General features: G+C 40.9%; 1 protein-coding gene across 2 annotated transcripts in view; it reads left to right on the plus strand.

Moving 5' to 3' along the window:
- LOC117501642 (oxysterol-binding protein-related protein 10) overlaps window positions 1-22,167 on the plus strand; it is a 144,845-nt gene extending 122,678 nt beyond the window's left edge. For both annotated transcript variants that reach the window (XM_034160564.1, XM_034160565.1), the window contains 6 exons: window positions 7,266-7,415; window positions 11,681-12,176; window positions 17,031-17,217; window positions 18,826-19,008; window positions 19,098-19,251; window positions 21,719-22,167. In XM_034160564.1, the coding sequence (XP_034016455.1) occupies window positions 7,266-7,415; window positions 11,681-12,176; window positions 17,031-17,217; window positions 18,826-19,008; window positions 19,098-19,251; window positions 21,719-21,763 (1,215 nt within the window). In that variant the 3' untranslated portion in view covers window positions 21,764-22,167. The remainder of the gene's footprint in view (window positions 1-7,265; window positions 7,416-11,680; window positions 12,177-17,030; window positions 17,218-18,825; window positions 19,009-19,097; window positions 19,252-21,718) is intronic.
- Window positions 22,168-23,291: the final 1,124 nt, after the last annotated feature.

The following is a 23,291-nucleotide window of genomic DNA, read 5'->3' on the forward strand; positions in this document are numbered from 1 at the left end:
TTATTTGTTATGTAATTGTGTATGTAGTTCTTGTAGTATTTTGGCTCTGTTCTCTGTGTTTTTAATGTAACACGTCGTGTGCACTGAGCCATCATTTCCAGTTGTTAGTGAGTGGCTGGCCGGCGATCTGCTGAGAGGCACCTTGCTGTGCTGTGTGCGCTCGGACTGAGCGTGATTTGGCCAGCCTGCCGAGAGAGGGGTTGAATGGGCACTCGCTGTCTTTCGGCCGCTGATGCGCGTGAATGGTTGTGGCGACAGCTGCACGAGGAGTTTTAAGTGGCTGTGATTTTCCATGAGTTGCATGCAATTCCTCCTTCATGTGCTAGTCGGCCTATCAGTTTCCTACGATTCATGTGTTACCCGTGTTCTTAACAGCTGTGCAAGATGTGAAGATTGTTCTGCTTTGGCAGAGGTACACACTCTCTGAGTGCTTTTCTAGCTTATTTTTAAAACAAACCTGACCTCCACTCCAATGCATCCATGCCACGGTTTTACAGAGATTCTTTGACCTGTAAAGTGTCTTTAATTAGTTAGAACCAGATGTCCCTCAAGCTTTCCATGTTCCTTGTCATTGCTCTTCCTCTCTGCAGAGACCACTGTGAGGAAAAAAAATAAAAATTGCTCCAGGGACTCACATATGTTCTGTTGTGTTGCACACTCATTCCTTTTGTGCACAATGCATATAATTGTGTGTATTGCAAGCAATGTGGGAGTCAGCTGGGACTGCACGTGTTTGCACCTTGTGCACAGCCATATGTGGCTTCTGGCACACATGGAATAAAATATTCATCTGATTCTGCTCCTGCAAAACTCACTGTTTACTTATGCTCAGCTGTTTCAGCTCGTGTGTTTTAACTCTTATTTTCATGTTTTTTTGACACCAGTGGATTAAATACAAATGGGCAAAACTGGAAAAACATCACAAATTAAACAGCAGTTAAAAATAAATAAATAAATAAAAATTAGTCCGTATTATTATGTAAGGGGAGGATAAAGAGCAGTGTGGCGGAGGTGTTGGAACCTACAGGCTTGAGGACACTTTTTGCATTATTCAACAGCATCCTTTAAAAACAAAACAGTACCTCCAGTTTTTGCTGGTGATATCACAGACATGAGCTCGTCTTTACTCTGGGTACATCCATTTCTAGTTGAATGCACAAGCACAATGATGCACAAAACTTGTACGCACTTTGTCCGTTGTTGCCCGAGGTGGTCACTGGTCTCGCCATTTACAAGCAAAGCTGCACAGACTTCAGATGGTTTAATATGAAATGTTTGAAGTGGTAGTACAGGTAGAAACAGCCTTGAATACAGCTCGAGTGGGCTGCAGTGAAAAGTAAATGGGGTCACCACCCTTGATATTTACAGTTGTGCTCATAAGTTTACATACCCTGGCAGAAATTTGGATATTTTGGGCATTTTTTCAGAGAATATGAATGATAACACAAACTTTTTTATTTCTCATGGTTAGTGGTTTGGTTTTATTATTGTCAAACCAACGTGTTTACTCTTTTTAAATCATAATGTCAACAGAAACTACCCAAATGACCCTGATCAAAAGTTTATATACCCTGGTGATTTTGGCCTGATAACATGCACACAAGTTGACACAAACAGGTTTGAATGGCTACAAAAGGTACCCATCCTCACCTGTGATCTGTTTGCTAGTAGTGTGTGTGTGTGTGTGTGTGTGTGTGTGTGTGTGTGTGTGTATATATAAAAGGTCAGTCAGTTTTCTGGGCTCCTGACAGTCCCTTGCATCTTTCATCTAGTGCTGTGTTGACGTTTCTGGTTTCTGAGTCACAGGGAAAGCAAAAGTCAAAGGATCTGTGGGAAAAAGTAATTGAAAACAGGAAAGGGATATAAAAAGATATCCAAGGGACTGAGATGCCAAACCACGGTCGGGTAGACCAACAAAAATTTCAGCAACAGAGATACAGGACTCTCTGGAAAAAAGTGGTGTGGCTCTTTCAAGATGCACAACAAGGAGGCACTTGAAGAAAAATGGGCCGCATGGTTGAGTCGCCAGAAGTAAACCATTACTATGTAAATGCCACAAAGTATCCCACTTACAATATGCAAACAGCACAGAGAACAAAGTCATTTGGAGTGATGAGACCAAAATTAAAGTTTTTGGCCACAGCCATAAACATTACATTTGGAGAGGAGTCAACATGGCCTATGATGAAAGGTACACCCTTCCTACTGTGAAGCATGGCAGTGGATCGCTGATGTTTTGGGGATGTGTGAGCTACTAAGGCACATGAAACTTGGTCACAATTTATGGCAGGATGAATGCAGCATGTTATCAGAAGATACTGGAGGAAAATTTGCACTCATCAGCCTAGAAGCTGCGCATGGGATGTACTTGGACGGTCCAGCATGACAACAATGCAAAACACAAGGCTGAGTTGACGTGTCATTGGCTACAGCAGAATAAAGTGGAAGTTCTGGAGTGGCCATCTGAGTCTCCTAACCTCAATATCATTGAGCCACTCTGGGGAGATGTCAAACATGCAGATCATGTAAGACAGCCCAGGAATTTACAATTGAATTCAATTTCAATTTAATCAGCTTATAAAGCACCAAATCACAACATAAGCTGTCTCAAAGCACCTCACACAATACAGTTCAACATAAAAATTAAAATAAACAAATAAAAAATTCAAGTAAATAATTAAAAACAGAAGTAAAGAATAAACAGATAAAAAAATTAAAATATTCATAAGAAAGAGAATAAAAATAGGTTTTAAGTCTTGACTTGTCCACGGACTCCGACTGCCTTACGGTCACAGGAAGACCGTTCCACTGAGCGGGTGCACGATAAAAAATGGTCTTTGACCCGCTGACTTCTTATTCACCCTGGGAACACAGAGAAGTCCCGCAACCTGTGACCGCAAAGCCCGAGCCAGCACGTAGGTTTCCACCAGATCGGCCAGATAAGACAGTGCCAGTCTATGAACAACCTTATAAGTCAATAATAAAACCTCAAAATCTGCTGAGACTCTGGGAGACAGTGTAAAGACGCCAAAATGGGTGTGATATGTTCAGTGGTGGGCACAGCTAACCAAAACGTTAGCTTTGATAACAGCTAATCAGCTAACTGAAAAGTTATCTTTTATAAAGCTAAATCGACAAACCACCCAAAAATTTATCAGAAGCTACAGCTAACTGATAATTTTAAGTAAACTACTAACAAGCTGATTTTGAGTTTTAACACCACGATCGCTTGTGGTAGCATTAAAGGCGACCATAGACCCAAACAATGAGTCAGGACTTCTGTCTTTGTGCACCCTGCCCACTGCTGGAAGCTCCTGTTTATTACATATTTTGCAGCAGTGAAGCAGTTGAGAGGAGCTAAGTTCAACTCTGTACATACACACACACACACACACACACACACACACACACACACACACACACACACACACACACACACACACACACACACACACACACACACACACACACACACACACACACACACACACACACACACACACACACACACACAAAACAAGCCATTATTCCTTCACAGAATACAGCAGAGGCAGAGGTCTTTGAATATAAAGCAGTTTGACTTATGGTTTTGATTTAAAATAATTAAATTAATCCAGATAGAATAACTCCATTAATGTCAATTCTGTCATTTGTACACAGTTAAAATATAACACATATCTTTTCATTTTAAATAATGCACTAATTCTGAAGTCTTGTAACAAACACAGACAGATGCCAAAGGCAGTATTGGTAAATGCACCTCCACTAACACTGATTATTTGAATCATTCATTCTATGTAAAAACCCCTCCACTAACACTGACTGGTTGACTCATTCATTCTATGTAAAAACCAATACGTTAATGTGATGTGACGTATTGGTATTTACATATAAATGTACTTTTGTAAAATATGCCATTTTATTAATATGTAAAAAAAAAAAAAAGGCCATTTGCAAAAGCCAAAAGTCAAGTTATTAGACAACCGTCTGATATAACTGGGATCAAAATGCATAGAACACTGCCATCTACTGGTGCCCAGATGCTCAGACCCTAACCCATAATCCTTTGCATACCAGTTTTTTTTTTTTTTTTTTTTTGTGTGTGTGTGTGTGTGCCAGAGAGTTGCTGCGGTTTAAACAACAGAATCTGTGACGACAATTGTAAATGAACATTAGGATTATGGGATATCTCAATACTTGGGGCGAATACTGCCATGAACACTACTGGCCATTAGAGACCGTAGAGCAAACAGGAATCGATTGCAGTGATTCCAACTGAAATAATGGAGAACCAACCTGAGCTTCCTCTGGCATTTTTACATAAAACAAACACAATAACAGACTTAACAAAGTTTTTTAACTGTTAAAGCTTTATTTACTTCACCTGCAAAAACTTGTTAGTGATCTAAAAATGATCAGACCAAAATTTATCGGAAGATAATTGGTCCAGTGATGGTTTTCAAAGTTATCTGAAAAGCTAATCCGATAATGAAAACATTATCTTATATAATTAGTGGTTAGCGGATTATTGGAACTTTGCCCACCACTGGACATGTTCAAACCTTCTGCTTCGTGTCAAAAGTCTGACAGCAGCGTTCTGAACCAGCTGAAGACCCCTAATACTGGACTGCGGTAACCCTGAAAATAGGACATAATAATCTAGTGTAGAAGAAACAAAAGCATGAATCAGGGGTCTCAGCATCAGCCATAGACAGGATGGGGCAGATCCTCGCTATATTTCGCAGATGGAAAAAAGCAGTCCTAATAACATCCCTGATGTGGAGGTCAAAGGACAACGTGGGATCAAAAATCACCCCAAGGTTCCTAACTTTGTCCTTATGATGTATGACACACGAACCCAGGCTAACCAGCTGGTCAAATTGATGCAGGTGTCCTGCTGGACCAAGAACCATCATTTCAGTCTTATCAGAGTTTTAAAAGTAGGAAGTTACTAGACATCCAGCTTGTCACTGATAGAAGACAGTCCTCCAGGGATTTTTATGGCAATGAGACTTCCTGCAGTATCGGCATGTACAACTGAGTATCATTAGCATAACAATGAAAGGCAATCCGAAAACGCCGCAGTATACGCCAAAAGGGTGCTACATACAGGGAGAAAAGCAAGGGGCCTAAAACAGATCCCTGTGGAACCCCGAATCTCATGTCACTAAGGTTAGAGGTAGTGTTATTATACAAAACACATTGAGAACGACTGGACAGGTGTGACGTCAACCATGCAAGGGTACTTCCAGTAATCTCAAAAAGATTCTCCAACCTATCGAGCAAAATATGATGATCCACGGTATCAAATGCAGCACTAAGATCTAACGACACCAAAACCGTAGTGGTGTCTGAGTCCATTGCTCGCAGAAGATCATTCACTACTTTAGTGAGCGCTGTCTCTGTGGAATGATATTTCCTAAAAGCAGACTGCAGCGGCTCAAAAAGGTCATTCTCAGTGAGGTGGTCTACGAGCTGGCGTGAAATTTACAGGAAATAATGGCTTTTTGCCAAGAAGAATGGGCAGCTTTACCATTAGAGACAATAAAGAGCCTCATCCACAACTACCACAAAAGACTCCAAGCTGTCATTGATGTTAAAGGGGACAATAGATGGTATTAAGAACTGGGGTATGTAAACGTTTGATCAGGATCATTTGGGTAGTTTCTGTTGTCATTATGATTTATAAAGAGCAAACACAGTTGACTGACAATAAATGGCTTCAACCAACCACTAACCATAAGTGAAAAAAGTTTTTGTGTTATCATTCATATTCTCTGAAAAATGCCCCCCCTCAAAAAAAAAAATTCTATAATAAACCTTTGAGCACAGCTGTGTAGGCTGCTTCTGTGCCGGTGCACACACTGGCCTCCAAATGAGCTGGCCTCCTTATGCCCTTTTCCTGCCTCGCCTGACAGGCGTCACTTTGAGCGCCGCTTTTATTGAGTGTGAGCAAAAATGAAAAGGAAATATCACGAGGTACGGTGCAGAATCAATATCATTATGAAAGTGCATTTTCATTTTACTGTATACTTTATGTGGGCTCATTTTTCACTCTACCTGCAGGTCCTGTACCGCTTTGGAAAGAACAGAATGAGAGCAAGAAATAGGATAACTCAGAAATATCTTTTGTGCAATAAAAGCCAGTTACAATATCATAAACCTTAAAAGAAGGAAAAAGTTAAATATTTTTGATGAATTAGTTTTCAAAAATTGAAAAATGTGGAATTGATATATACATTTCTGAGTACCCATAAATGCCATCAAATTTTTTTTGGGGGGGGGATAAGAACTCCACGTGCTGTACATTTATTATAAATACATTTATTTCAATTTTTTTTTATTATTTTATTTTCAAAACAATTATACAGCACTGTGTAGAAGTTTAGAGATATGAAAAACTGTGAATCCCAAGCTTTCTCTGTGGATTTTGTAATAAATAAATAAATAAAAAGTTGTAATTTTCGCTCCTCTCACATTTTACATGCTGTGGCTCATTTTTCACTCCACCTGCAAGTCCTGCGCCTCTATGGAGGGGAAAAAACACTGTAAGAAGTAGGAAGACCTCAGTCTTTTGTGGGACAGTTTCTTTGATAATTTAGTGACCAAAAATTGAAAAAAGAGAGATGGAATCTATATATACAATAGTGCTCTCTTTCTCTGGACCTTAACGTTTGTTCCTCAGCTGTGTCACAGCAGACCCATTCAAAGCTTCACAGTTGTGCTGAGTAGAGGAGAATATTTAGTTTTTTCAACACAATTAATTGAATTGAGCGTTCTTTTTACTGTTGGCTAATTTATAAAAGAGTACATGTAAAGTAATTTTGATTAAATATAATATTTTAAGCTTAGCTCTGGTTATTTTTTTCCTGACAAGCTTTCTGTGTACAAGATTCATTCAAGGACCAAAAAGAACTGTAATTTTGGTGTTATGTTTAAAATAAAGGGGAAAAAAATGGTGCTTTTTCAAACCTGCCAGATGGTTCATGAACCAACAACTTTTTGGAAATACAAACACACAAACAGAAAAAAAAAAAAAAAAAAAATCTAACACTCTCTCATCATCACTCATCTTCAACCACTTATCCAGGATTGGGTCGCCGGGGGCAACAGCTCCCTCCAGTTTTATCAAAATTCTCAGGCACCTGAAACTTTTGCACAGCGCTGTTTGTTCATATTTCAAAATACCCCAAATGTTCTAATTGTGCTGTTTGTTTCTGATTGAAGCTTTTTATTAAAACTGAAAATGCCACGTTTGTCCACAGCACCACCCCGGGCTAGAGGACATCAGCCCCACTGAAGAGGTAACGGATACCGAGGACAACGAGGAGGACGACCTCGGTGTCCTTGACGACCAGCGCAGTATCATCCTCCACCTGCTGTCTCAGCTCAAACTGGGCATGGACCTCACACGGGTGAGACAGTTACTGTGTCCTGACGACATGCACATACTGTGAAGACCAAACACTGTGTGTGTCATGTCTTTGATGTGTCATTTTTATGTTCCGCTACTATGTGTGTTTGTGTATGAGAGAGAGACATTATGTTGTTAACAATGCTTATATGGACATAATGACTTAATACATAATATGTACTTGATCCTTACACTATGGGTATTCCCTGCAGATTAGATGAACTGATTAGATGTTAGTGTTTTTTTTATTTGTTTGATTATGGTCCATATATTTACGTATTATTGAGGATGAAAATTTGATTTATGTGTAAGATAACTCATTAGCAATACATATAAAAAAAATTACACCAAAGGTATGTCTTTGGGAGTAGAAGACCTTGTTATGTTTTAGGTTTGTTTTTTTTGGTGCGTCTGTATATTATTGACAATACGTTGTAAGTACTTGGTACTTGCACTCTGTGTACCACTCTGAGATGACCATATTTTCTGGACTATATGTTACACCAGATTACTAGTTGCATTTGTCAAAAAAAATGCTACTAAGATGACCAAAAAAAAAAAAAAATATATATATATATATACGAGGTCTATTAGAAAGTATCCGACCTTATTATTTTTTCAAAAACCATATGGATTTGAATCACGTGTGATTACATCAGACATGCTTGAACCCTCGTGGGCATGCGAGAGTTTTTTCACGCCTGTCGGTTACGTCATTCGCCTGTGGGCAGTCTTTGAGTGAGGAGTCGTCCACCCGCTCGTCGATTTTTTTCATTGTTTAGGAATGGCTCAGAGACTGTTGCTTTGTTTGATAAAAATTTTTTCAAAACTGTAAGGCACAACTGAGTGGACACCATTCAATAAATTCAGCTGGTTTTCGGTAAAAATTTTAACGGCTGATGAGAGATTTTGGTCTGGTAGTGTCGCTTTAAGGACGGTCCACGGTGCCTGACGGCGATCTGCGCTTCGAGGCGGCAGCGTCTCGCTGTTTCAAGTTGAAAACTTCCACATTTCAGGCTCTGTTGACGCAGTAAGTCGTCAGAGAACAGAGAACTTTCAGAAGAAGTTGGCATGAGGAGTTTATTCGGACATTCCATTGTTAACGGTCATTTTGTAATGAAAGAACGTGCGGGCAGAGTCGCATGTCGGGCTGGACCCGACCGCGGGGGGTCGCGGCAGGAAAAACACCTCCGTTGGAAATCTTAACGGGCAAGTTGGAACATGCCCAAGCTGTTTAAACAATTTCTCAGTTACTCGTTGAAGCCATTAAAAGCCGCCTGAATTCTACAAATGGTTTCAACACGGAGGTGTTTTTCCTGTCGCGGCGCACACAGATTTGCCGAGTCGTCACGGAAACGACTCGGCGAATTTGCGCGCACGTCTTTCATTAAAAAAAATGTCCTTAAACAGTGGAATGTCCGCATAAAGTCCTCATGCCGGCCTCTTCTGAATCTTCTCTGTTCTCTCACGATGTCCTGGGTGAATTAAGCCTTAAATTAGGATGTTTTCAGCTTGAAACAGGCCGACGACAGCGCCTGGAAGCGCTGCAGGACGTCCCGCTCCATGGGAAGTCCTTACACCGACAGAAACACCCCATAATCTCTCATCAGCCGTTAAACTTTTCACAGAAAACCAGCTTAATTTCTCGAATAGTGTCCACTCGGATATTCCTCACAGGTCCAGAAAAAATTTTGATAAAGCAACGCGCGCCGTCTCGAGCAGCGTGTGAAACAAAGGAATTCAGCCGAGAGGGCGGGACCACATCTCACTCGAGGCCTGCCCACAGGGAAATGACGTCACCGACGCGTGAAAAAACTCACGCATGCGCACGAGGGTTCAAGCATGATTGGTGTAATCGCATGTCATTCAAATCCATATAGTTAAAAAAAAAAATAAAAGGGTCGGTTTATTATCTAAGAGACCTCGTATATATATATATATAATATATATATATATATATATATATATATATATATATATATATATATATGAGGTCTGTGATAAAAGTAACAGACCTTATTATTTTTTTCAAAAACCATATGGATTTGAATCACGTGTGATTACATCAGACATGCTTGAACCCTCGTGGGCATGCAAGAGTTTTTTCACGACTGTCGGTTACGTCATTCGCCTGTGGGCAGTCTTTGGGTGAGGAGTCGCCCACCCTCTCGTCGATTTTTTCATTGTTTATGAATGGCTCAGAGACTGCTGCTTTGTTTGATCAAAATTTTTTCAAAAAGTGTAAGGCACAACTGAGTGGACACCATTCGATAAATTCAGCTGGTTTTCGGTAAAAATTTTAACGTCTGATGAGAGATTTTGGTCTGGTAGTGTCGCCGTAAGGATGGCCCACGGTGCCTGACGGCGATCTGCGCTTCGAAGCGGCAGCGTCTCACCGTTTCAAGTTGAAAACTTCCACATTTCAGGCTCTGTTGACCCAGTAAGTCGTCAGAGAACAGAGAACTTTCAGAAGAAGTCGGCATGAGGAGTTTATTCGGACATTCAATTTTTAACGGACATTTTGTAATGAAAGAAGGTGCGGGCAGAGTCGCATGTCGGGCCGTACCCGACCGCGGGGGGTCGCGACAGGAAAAACACCTCCGTGTTGGAAACCTTAACGGGCAAGTTGGAACATGCCCAAGCTGTTAAACAATTTCTCAGTTACTCACTTGTTGAAAGCCATCAAAAGCCGCCTGAATTTTACAAATGGTTTTCAACATGGAGGTGTTTTTCCTGTCGCGGCGCACACAGATTCGCCGAGTCGTCACGGAAACGACTCGGCGAATTTGCGCGCACGTCTTTCATTACAAAATGTCCTTAAACAGTGGAATGTCCGCATAAAGTCCTCATGCCGGCCTCTTCTGAATCTTCTCTGTTCTCTCACGATGTCCTGGGTGAATTAAGCCTTAAATTAGGATGTCTTCAGGTCGAAACAGGCCGACGACGGCGCCTGGAAGTGCTGCAGGACGTCCTGCTCCGTGGGAAGTCCTTACACCGACAGAAATACCCCATAATCTCTCATCAGCCGTTAAACGTGTCACCGAAAACCAGCTTAATTTGTCGAATAGTGTCCACTCGGATATCCCTCACAGGTCCAGAAAAAATGTTGATAAAGCAACGCATGCCGTCCGCAGCGGCTATTCAAAGAGATTCCGACGGGCAGGGTGGAGCACTCCTCACTCAAGGCCTGCCCACAGGCGAATGACGTCACCGACACGCGTGAAAAAACTCACGCATGCGCACGAGGGTTCAAGCATGTCTGACGTAAAAACATATGAATCAAATCAATTTATTTTTTGAAAAAAATTAAAAGGACCGCTTTTTTCATCACAGACCTCGTGTATGTATGTGTGTGTATATATATATATATATATATATATAAATTAGTCACATCGTTTATAAGTCACATTTATTTTTGAAACGGTGTTACTGCTTCACGCAGCATGTTTACAACATGCAGCACAAAGCAAAGTTAATTTAACTGTGCATTATTTATTTATAATGCAAACACCACATTAGTAAGCAGAAGTGAACAGGCTGATATTACAAGGTACAAAGAACTTGAGCCACTTGCTTCTTGTCATCACTGACAAATATGTCACGACAGAGCTAAATGGGTCTAAATACATCTTTAAAACATTGCAGTTAGCCTTACCTTAACCTAGCCATGCTTTTGGCTGTCCCATAAAGTGCAAACAAGTCAAGATCTGTGGATTATGAAAGTTATCTCCCTTCTTTAATCAAGTGCGCTCTTTCAGTTTGAGACCACGATTTATTAATTATGCTTATTCACTAAAGCCATGAATGTAATCATCTTCTGCTTGTTTTATTGTGGTTGGTATTCAGTTTAATGGTGTTTTACCACCATATTCTGCTCCAAAGTGTGGATGACGGAACGTCTTACAGATCAGCATACAGAAGCCATTTACCACGTGTAGACAGTGCCATCTTATGTTCATATATATTATAATGCAGTGTATTTTTTACATACAAGTCGCTTTGAAATGGATGTCACATTACCGGCCAATCCAGTAACAAAAAAAAGTATGACTTGTAGTCTAGAACATATGGTATATAGACTGATTGCATTTTAGGATTTTTTATGCATATCCTTGGGGATGAAATGATTATTCTTGTGCATGATAGCTTGTTAGCAATATAATGATACTTACGTTATAGGTGGCCACACACATGGTCACACACATTTATAAATATGCTAACTAGGGTGCTAACTGGTTGAACATTAGATGAATTTATTTTTTCCAGGTGGTGCTGCCAACATTCATTTTGGAGAAGCGATCTCTGCTGGAGATGTATGCCAACTTCATGGCCCACCCTGATATGTTCCTGTCGATAACGGCAGGGGCCACGGCTGAGGACCGCATAGTTCGCTTTGTGGAGTACTACCTGACGGCTTTTCATGAAGGCCGTAAAGGCGCTGTGGCGAAGAAGCCGTATAACCCTGTGCTGGGAGAAACGTTCCAATGCTCCTGGGAAGTGCCGCGGAATAAAGTCAAACCGTTGGCTAGACTCAACCCCAGCTCAGCCAGGGAAATGGGACGTGGCCCAAACAACACGCAGCAGGCCAATGACTCATCAGGAGGCTATAGAGTCCGATTTGTAGCTGAGCAGGTTTCCCATCATCCGCCGGTTTCTGCATTTTACTGCGAATGCAGAGAGAGGAGGATGTGCGTCAACGCACATGTGTGGACCAAAAGCAAGTTCATGGGCATGTCAATAGGCGTGACCATGGTTGGAGAAGGTGAGCCCACCCACAGCCACACACTCATTTTTATTGCTTTATTCCGTAATTGTTTATCCGTCATTGTCACTTTGTCATTCAGTGAAAAAGTGAGGAACCTCGGGGTAATTTTTGATCCTACATTGTCCTTTGACCTCCACATTAGTACGTATATTATGAGGACTGCTTTCTTCCACCTGGGAAATGCGAAATATAGCGAAGATTCGTCCCATCCTGTCTATAGCTGATGCTGAGACCCTGCTCCATGTGTTTATCTCTTCTAGATTGGGCTACTGTAATGTTGTATTTTCTGATTTGAAATGCTGCAGGTAGACTTTTGACACGAAGCAGAAAGTTTGACCACATAACACCCATTTTGGCATCTCTTCACTGGGTTCTTGTCCCTGTGAGATAAGATTTTATGGTTCTGCTACTAGTCTAAAATTTTTCACATACTGGCACCTCCCTACCTAACTGACCTAATTAAACCCTACGTACCGGCCCGGGCTTTGCATTCTCAGGGTGCAGGACTACTTTGTGTCCCTAGGGTGAATAAGAAGTCTGCGGGTCACAGAGCTTTCTCTTATGGGCTTTCTCTTATGGTGCCCCTGTTCTTTGGAATGATCTCTCTGCGTCAATAAAACAGTCAGATTCTGTGGAGACTTTCAAGTCCAGACTTAAGACGCACTTATTTTCCCTTTCGTATGGTTAGCATACTGGTATAGTTTTGTTTTACGCTTTTTACTCTTTTAATTCATTTTATTAGTAATTGGAGCGGGCCGCGTCTTCAACTTCACCTAAATTCTGGGTCTTTTAATGAGGTTTAGGGCAACTGGCTGGCCATCACCTTAGTATCCCGTTTTTCTTGTTGTTTAATGCTGGCAATTTATACAGTATTTCCTGTCTTTCTGATGCCTGATTCTGTTTTTCTCTGTTTAAGGTGCAGCTCCATCCAGAGATGGGTGTGGTATTTGTGCTGGAGACCCTCCTGTGGACCAACACCATTTCCTGTATATTCGTTTTGTGAATTGTTCTGTAATTTGTGTCTGTAGCATGGCCCAAGCAGAGGGTCACCCCTTTGAGTCTGGTCTGCTTGAGGTTTCTTCCTCAGAGGGAGTTTTCTTACCACTGTTGCTCTGGGGGTTAGTAAGGTTAGATCTTACTTGTGTGAAACGCCTTTAGGCAACTCTGTTGTGATTTGGTGTTATATAAATGAAAATAAATTGAAAATTGAAACTGAAAAATCATTGTCTTTTACAGGAAGTGGACAAAATATTAGAAACACTGGATGGTCAGACAGACTGAATAATTATTTTCACAATGACAGGTTATTTTGTTAAATATTTAATCCCCTAGATGTATATATTTTAGAAATGACATGCAATGTAATACTCTGTTGTTACAGACCATATGGTAAACTGTGACCGTCTGCCTGGTCTTTCTCTTCTGTTCACATTAAAAGTGCACAGACTTCACATTAAGGCTAAATGTGAACACATTTGCATGGTGTAAAATCGTCCTCAGACGTAAAAACACTGCTGAGCATTATGTTCATGTAACCTTTACATAAAATTGAACGTGCAACTATTTATTTAGTCCCTGTGGTGCATGATGCAAAATGCTGCAAACCAAATAAATCTGAGTCACCTACGGCAAAGATCTGCGCTGTTCAGCACTCAGTTTTTGGTGGTTACCATGGTAGCAGTAATCAATTTCTGACAAAGTCATCAATTACAGCAACAGAAACATATTTCTTGTAGATAATTTGACACTAAAGTTCCAACCGTCTGACCAGCGAGTTCTCAGATCTGACATATTGTGTGGTTTGAATCCGGACACACCCGACTACGGGCTGTGACGCTGCTGTCATGCTCAACCTATGACGCACCGATTGCTGCACATTTTTCCTAAACGCTCATTAATTAGTGGGCTAAATGGCAGCTTGTTTTTCTGCTGGAAGCTGAATGTGCTGCTGTTCCCTGATGTTCACGTGCGCATGGTGTGATGTGCACACTATGGGCTAATTATCACATGATGTAGAATCACTTTCCGGCTGTTGTGCACAGAACAGTGCCATCATTTACTTTCAGTCAGATGCTGCTGTGTATGTGCTTGCTTGTGATTCAGACACAAGACCATATATATATATATATATAAAATACACACACACACACACACACATCAAGTGGTTAACTGATTCACAATGCAATCCCAATTCAACCCCACCTCTGCCGGTTTCTCCATATATCTCCATACCATATGGAGAAACCATTACTGTATGTCTGTAGCATACAAAAAATGGTATGCTACAGTGCCATTTTTCTGCACTGTCCAGATGAGAAGACACACTTTTACACTAAAGGAGGACTTGAGCGATGCAAAGCCTGTTACCATAGTGATACTGTTTTAGTGGGAAAAAAACTATATTCTACTTAATTACAGTGACCTGGAAGTAACCTTAAATATCTTCAAGATCAATATATTGTGTCAGGAAGGAAATCTGGCATAAAACTTGTGCCAATTCAACATGGAGATCCACACCGGATCTGTTGTGGCGAGTGAAAACAAGGGAGCAACCGAAGGGTCTTACTTTTATTCCACACTAACCCTCCCCCTTCCTGTCATTGATTTTCTTTAAAACAAACAAGTGTAAAATTCATGGAATTTCATAAAATCCTAATGGCCCTTTTCAGATATTTTTTTCAGATATTTATTTTGGAGATATGCCTGTCGTAACTATATATATATATATATATATATATATATATATATATATATATATATATATATATATATATATATATATACACTCAACAAAAATATAAATGCAACACTTTTGGTTTTGCTCCCATTTTGTATGAGATGAACTCAAAGATCTAAAACTTTTTCCACATACACAATATCACCATTTCCCTCAAATATTGTTCACAAACCAGTCTAAATCTGTGATAGTGAGCACTTCTCCTTTGCTGAGATAATCCATCCCACCTCACAGGTGTGCCATACCAAGATGCTGATTAGACACCATGATTAGTGCACAGGTGTGCCTTAGACTGCCCACAATAAAAGGCCACTCTGAAAGGTACAGTTTTGTTTTATTGGGGGGATACCAGTCAGTATCTGGTGTGACCACCATTTGCCTCATGCAGTGCAACACATCTCCTTCGCATAGAGTTGATCAGGTTGTCAATTGTGGCCTGTGGAATGTTGCTCCACTCCTCTTCAATGGCTGTGCGAAGTTGCTGGATATTGGCAGGAACTGGTACACGCTGTCGTATACGCCAGTCCAGAGCATCCCAAACATGCTCAATGGGTGACATGTCCGGTGAGTATGCCGGCCATGCAAGAACTGGGACATTTTCAGCTTCCAAGAATTGTGTACAGATCCTTGTAACATGGGGCTGTGCATTATCCTCCTGCAACATGAGGTGATGTTCTTGGATGTATGGCACAACAATGGGCCTCAGGATCTCGTCACGGTATCTCTGTGCATTCAAAATGCCATCAATAAAATGCACCTGTTCTTCGTCCATAACAGACGCCTGCCCATACCATAACCCCACCGCCACCATGGGCCACTCGATCCACAACATTGACATCAGAAAACCGCTCACCCACACGACGCCACACACGCTGTCTGCCATCTGCCCTGAACAGTATGAACCAGGATTCATCCGTGAAGAGAACACCTCTCCAACGTGCCAAACGCCAGCGAATGTGAGCATTTGCCCACTCAAGTCGGTTACGACGACGAACTGGAGTCAGGTCGAGACCCCGATGAGGACGACGAGCATGCAGATGAGCTTCCCTGAGACGATTAAAGACAGTTTGTGCAGAAATTCTTTGGTTATGCAAACCGATTGTTTCAGCAGCTGTCCGAGTGGCAGGTCTCAGACGATCTTGGAGGTGAACATGCTGGATGTGGAGGTCCTGGGCTGGTGTGGTTACACGTGGTCTGCGATTGTGAGGCTGGTTGGATGTACTGCCAAATTCTCTGAAACGCCTTTGGAGACGGCTTATGGTAGAGAAATGAACATTCAATACACGAGCAACAGCTCTGGTTGATTCCTGCTGTCAGCATGCCAATTGCACGCTCCCTCAAATCTTGTGACATCTGTGGCATTGTGCTGTGATAAAACTGCACCTTTCAGAGTGGCCTTTTATTGTGGACAGTCTAAGGCACACCTGTGCACTAATCATGGTGTCTAATCAGCATCTTGATATGGCACACCTGTGAGGTGGGATGGATTATCTCAGCAAAGGAGAAGTGCTCACTATCACAGATTTAGACTGGTTTGTGAACAGTATTTGAGGGAAATGGTGATATTGTGTATGTGGAAAAAGTTTTAGATCTTTGAGTTCATCTCATACAAAATGGGAGCAAAACCAAAAGTGTTGCGTTTATATTTTTGTTGAGTGTGTGTATATATATATATATATATATATATATATATATATATATATATATATATAAAATTTGATTTTAGCATTTTATCCTACAGGTTGCACATCAGAAATTATTCAGCTTTGTCATTGTAACTTACACATATTTTTGTATCTTGCACATATTTTCTGCTGACTAAAGTAAAGTAGCAAACACAAAGCAGTCACATTGTTTGATGTTTCCTAATTTTTCTTACGTGGGACATTTGTAGCTTTATTGATAAATCTTTCTGCTTTAAAAAAAAAAAAAGGCAATATAACATCATTAAAATAATTTAACCGTGTTCATTTGGTGCATTTTTGAGAAGAAAATGGAGAAGGAAAAAAAAAGATTACATTTCTGATTATTGCTCCTCCTTCTGAACGGCTCTTTGGTGCTATTTCACAGTGGATTTCAAAAAGGGTTTATTTGTGGTCTGTGTGTGGCACCAGGTGTTCTGTGTCTGCTGGAGCATGATGAGGAGTATGTGTTCACGCTGCCCTGTGCCTACGCGCGCTCCATCCTCACCGTCCCCTGGGTGGAACTGGGAGGAAAGGTCTCCATCAGCTGTTCGAAGAGCGGCTACTCGGCTGCTGTCACGTTTCACACCAAACCCTTCTACGGCGGGAAGGTGCACCGGTGAGCCAGCCGCCACTCTTCTGAACACATGGCAGTTTGTCGGGTTCTTCTTCCCGACATCCAGCCATTTTTCTTCACTGTCCACACGAGAACACACTTTTACACTAAAGGAGGACTTGAGCAAGTGCAAAGCCTGTTACCATAGCAATACTGTTTTAGTGGAAAAAACTATATTCTGCTTAATTATAGTGACCTGGAAGTGACCTTCAATATATTCAAGGTCAAATTATAAGGTGCATTTTATAAAAGCACATACAGTGAGTTCCTTTTTATGTCTAATAGTAACTTTGGGCCAGTTTATCCACAATAAGCCATCAAGTTTGAATGACCTTGAACATCATATTCAGAGTCACTTGAGCTGAAGTGAGCTGATGTGTTTGGAACGGCCTCATATAACTTCCTGTTCATGTCAAATAACAACTGTGATTCATGAGTTACAAATCTAAGAAGTTTCTCTATCTGTTTGCATTGGGCAAAAAAAAAAAAAAAAGACTTTGCTTTGTGACCTTGACCTTTGACTCCTAAACTTGAAAACTTAATTGGTTCATCCATGGGTGGGACTTAACTAATGTTCAAAGTTCGGTTAAATTTGTTCAGTTAGTTTTTGAGTTATTCTGTTAAAGGGCACACAGATGCATGCTGGGAAAACAATAAGCCGCGTGATATCCATTGGCATACGAAGAGAAAAAAATCCATCCACTGCTCACGAACATGTTTGATGGAATGCCTACAGTCTGCAGGTTTTCATTTCAAATGTGACCTGCTGTGAGTCGCTTATAACAGCTGCAAAAAAAATAGTCTCCAAATCCTGAAGTGCAATTTAGAGCTGAGTTAATTAATTTGATTTTAAATAAGAAAAAATAAAAATCATTAATTAATGTTACCCTGAAGTGATGCTACAAGTTGAGCTTTTTCCCCACACATAATTCCCACTAAAACAAGATTTTCTGGAAACCTAGCAGTGAATTGATTAACCAGTTTCACAGTGGGTGTGGCTTAGAGAGCCACACCTCCTCCATATCTGCGTTCAGACCATAGACTGTATATATATATATATATATATATATATATATATATATATATATATACATACACAGTTGAGACATTGCAAACTACTTTGCAGCATTCCATCACTCTACAACCTGTAGCATTCTGGGAAATTATTTTTCTCGCCTGTGATAGGTTGAGTGGGTTTGACAGAGGCGTCACCTGATCGCCAAGCCCCATTTGATTGGATGAAATAATGTTTTGAACAGGGCACACAAAAGTTTTTCACAAAGATCAAAATGAAAAATGAAGCATGTTTCAATATTTAACATTGCAGTTTTTAATCCAGAAAAAGGTTTTTACACTTTGAGTCAGACTTTGATTTATTAATTTTCTTTTATAGCAGCAAATATCTGATTGGTCAAAATAATTTGAAGATTTATTAAAAAATTCTTGACATTTCAGGAACCTACATCAGATGACTTTTAGTAGAAATATAGTTGTGAAAGCTGGAGTCCAGTTTGATCACGTTAACTGTTATTTGAGGAACAAATCTGACGGAATAATGAGTTTGTCAGGATCTAATAGGTGAAACTGTTTCTCGCGGTTTGTTGACGTCAGAGTGACGGCAGAGGTCAAACACAACCTGACCAACACCATCGTGTGCAAAGCTCAGGGCGAGTGGAACGGAACGCTGGAGTTCACCTACAGCAACGGTGAAACCAAAGTGATCGACACGGCAAAGCTTCCTGTCACCAGGAAGAAGCTCCGGCTCGTGGAGAAACAGGGGAGGATGGAGTCCAGGTGAGAACCGACTTTGTGTCTTTTTCCTCTGTGCACACAAACGGACTAAAGGCGTGGGGTGTGATGGCCATTTTTGTTCATGTGTGCAGGTGGCTGTGGCAGCATGTGACCAAGTCGCTGAAGGAAGGGAACATCGATGAGGCCACAGAGCATAAACACAGGCTGGAGGAGCGCCAGAGAGAGGAGGAGAGGCGGCGAGCAGCAGCTAACACACCGTGGACACCAAAATACTTCACGAAAGAGGTAGAGCGCCACAAGATCCAACAGCGTGACTGTTAGACGAGGACACACACACACACATTTTAAAAAGTAATTTTAAATGACTCAAATCTGATTATTTATATTCTGTCCCAAACACTGACACATGTCAGTTTGCTGCAAATCGTGAATGATCTGCAAACCTTTAACCAGTGAACCATTAATAATTTTCCTGCAAAGTATGAATAAAATATCCCACAAAATGTGAATGCAGGTCTTGTAAAATGTAAGTCACAAAACATGAATATCATTCATATATATTTTCTTTCAGTTTAAGTAGTTTACACGTCAATTACTTCAATACATCTTAGTTGCAAACCCTATCTGTAAAAAAAAAAAAAAAAAAAAAAAAAAGGGGGGGGGGTGGTGTCACTACTAAAAGACCTGTCATTAATTTTCATGAGTTATACTTGCACATTTACAGTTTGGCCTATGTTCTATTAACTGCACATATCACTGATCATTAGCTGTACATTTATATGACCTCTACACTGCTGCTTAGTTATTATTGTATGTATATGTAAACATGATGCCAGCATTTACCCCGAGTTCAATCTTTGTTTCATCAGACCAGAGAATTTTGTTTCTCATGGTCTGAGAGTCCTTCAGGTGCCTTTTGGGAAACTCCAGGCAGGCTTCAATCTGCCTTTTACTAAGGAGTGGCTTCCATCTGGCCGCTCCACCATACAGGCCTGATTGGTGGATTGCTGCAGAGATGGCTGTCCTGGAAGGTTCTCATCTCTCCACAGAGGAATGCTGGAGCTCTAACAGAGCGAGCATCAAGTTCTTGTCACCTCCCTGACTAAGGCCCTTCTCAGTTTAGACAGGCGGCCATCTCTTGGAAGAGTCCTGGTGGATCCAAACTTCTTCCATTTACAGATGATGGAGCCCACTGTGCTCATTGGGACCTTCAATGCAGCAGAAATGTTTCTGTATCCTTCCCCAGATTTGTGCCTCAAGACAATCCTGTCTCAGAGGTTGACTTCATGCTTGGTTTGTGCTCTGACATGTTCTGTCAACTGTGGGACCTTATATATAGACACGTGTGTGTCTTTCCAAATCATGTCTAATCATCTGAATTTACTGCAGGTGGACTCCAATTACGCAGTAGAAACATCTCAAGGATGATCAGTGGAAACAGGATACACCTGAGCTCAACTTTGAGCTTCATTGCGCAAGGCTGTGAACAAGGTTGGGTAGGTTTACTTTGAAAGAATACAGGTGGATTACATGTATGTATGTATGTGCATACATTTGGATTACTTGTAATCTGATTACTTTTGGATTACCTTTCAAAGTAATCCTACCGAACCCTGGCTGTGAATACTTGCGTACATGTGATTACTTAGTTTTTTTTTTTAATAAACTGGCAAAAAAAAAAAAAAAAAAAAAAAAAATCACATTATAGAGTATTGTAAGTGCAATTTTTAGGAAGAAAAAAAGAATTTCATCCATTTTGGAACAAGGCTGTAACATAACAAAATGTAGAAAAATTGAAGTGCTGTGAATACTTTCTGCGTGCACCGTACACATGTATGTTTCTCTCACTCAGGTGTGGCTTTAGCACTGCAGAATAAATAGTAAGATCAACAAAGAAGTGTACGAGTTGTTAATTAGTTGAATATATTTTGGAAAATCTTTTACTCCGTTAATGATCAAAAATTTATTTATAGTGTCACAAAATATCTGTAGTTGAAAAGATAAAGACTTGCTTGGATTTCCTACTGAAACATGGTGGACACCAAAACCCAGAAATTGGCGTAAGCACAAAAATATCCAGATGTATCAGTGTGCGTACGCATTGATTCCAAGCACGTTCCACGATCCAATCAACTTGGAATTGAGCGCACCTGCAGGTGTACCAAACTCCTCCCTGTCCACGCCTCCATCTGAATATGAAATTAATTTAAATAGTTTGGTTGGGTCATGTTGACGGTACCATAAGTGTTTGATGACGTCCACCATTGTCTCTGTGTTGTCCTGTGTAACAATTAAAGCACTCGTTGAGGCAGAATGCAGAAAAGACGAAAGCTGTGGCTCAGTCTTTCTTGTCCCACACAGCTTGAGGTGTTAAAGTTCGGGGTAGAGAGACGCGCGATGGAGTTCATCTCGACTTGTAGTTCATCTCCACGGTACACCGGCAGTCTCCTGAGTGCTTTGGAACGGGGGAGGGACCCAGTTCCAGTGCCACACATAGGCCTGGCATACATACAACATTTTCAAGCGGTTTTACTGAATCTGTGAGAACCGAGATATTTCATTACATTTGAAAATGACTAAAAAGTTTCTATAGGGAAACAGTATCATCTCATGAGATGACATTACATGAAAATAATAAATGAGCCATCATTTTATTGGGGGTTCTACGGCTAATGTAGGGGAAGCTATAGACCCCCCCCCCATCACATATGGTATGTGGTAATTAGAATGTGTTTCATTGTCACCTGTGCAGGGAGACGGTTGGACCTACAAGAACCCACTGTGGAAATCCACCTGACAGCTGAACAAATGGAGCTTTCGCAGACACTTCCAGAGACTCCCCACACAGAGGTCAGAGGTCAGGGCAAAGACCTCCAGATTTTTAATCTCGCAGAGCGACATGATGGAGATGAAAAACGCAGACAAGGTGCCAAAGGGATCTCACTGTTCAAACTGAGGAGGGTTTGGACTAGAAACATTTTTATACCCAGTTAATATTACTATTACAGGTAGACTATTTCTATTTTTCACATAGCCAAGGCCTTTTTTGCACATGCACAGAAATGACACTTGCCACTTTTTTCAAATAAAGCGTATATTAGATTTATTGCTGAGTTCAATCCATTTCATCATCTGATTTCATGTCCAAGACTTTAACAAACGAGATTTAATGAAGCAGGAAAGCTAATTTTACTATGAGAACAAGAAGTCCTGATTGTTTCGTTTGCACTCTGAATGTATCTGCATAAACTGTGCACTACAAAAAATCATGTGTCACATTTTTACTTCTCTGTCGGTAATTCATCGACCAAGTGAAACATCTGCAGAGTATTTTTCATTCTAGTTATTGCTTTTTTCCCCCCTATAAACTGTTTTTACGTGTCCACCAGATGGCGCTCTTGTCATTAGGATTGCACTTTCCACAGTTGACACTTCTTGAATGACCTGTTGCGATGACCATGGATCAGAAACAGAATGGGTGACCAAAAATAAATAAATTAATAAAAATCTCTTCAAACCAACAGTTCATGTACATAATCATACAAGTGCTACAAAGGATTTTAAGTCCTTATGGAAAATACTACAAAGTTTTAAGAACAGTTTTGTCAAGTTTCAGTTTAGACAGTGTTTTTGCAGAACCAACAGTTTGCAGGAAGGTTTGTCCATTATTCCATCCATCCGTCCATTTTCTATACCTGCTTACTCCAGTTGAGGGTCATGGGTCCTATCCCAGCAGTCATGGGGCGTGAGGTGAGGTACACCCTGGACAGGACGTCAGTCTGTCACAGGGCCTATGGTCAATTAAAATTTTTTTTCAATCAACCTAACCTGCATGTTTTTGGATGTGGGAGGAAGCCGGAGCACTCAGAGAACCCCATGCAAACACGGGGAGAACATGCAAACTCCACACAGAAAGGCCCCAGGTGGGAATCGAACCCATGACCTTCTTCCTGTGAGGCAACAGGGCTAACCACTAATCCACCATGCTGCCCGTTAAGAATTCTAATCCAGTTACATTTTTTCCACAAATCTGATTGGTTAATCGTGTGAGATTTCAGGCCATAAAAAGTATTGCATGGACGGTGGCAAAATATTAAAACCATTTCATATTTAATGTGTTACTCCACACCCTGACCGTGCGCGCTGCTATGCAGATGTAAATAATGGCACTGTCAGCTGAGAGCGAGAGAAAGTCGCGTAGCGACGACGGTGAAATGGGTGAATTTAAGCTGCCATAGGAAAGTACTGATGTGGTTTCTGATACAGAATGACTCAATGCAGCTGACGAGATGGAGAACTCTGTGGGTCTGCTCACAGAATTTGCA

Source organism: Thalassophryne amazonica, chromosome 20 (genome assembly GCF_902500255.1).
Source record: "Thalassophryne amazonica chromosome 20, fThaAma1.1, whole genome shotgun sequence".
Classification (NCBI taxonomy): Eukaryota; Metazoa; Chordata; class Actinopteri; order Batrachoidiformes; family Batrachoididae; genus Thalassophryne; species Thalassophryne amazonica.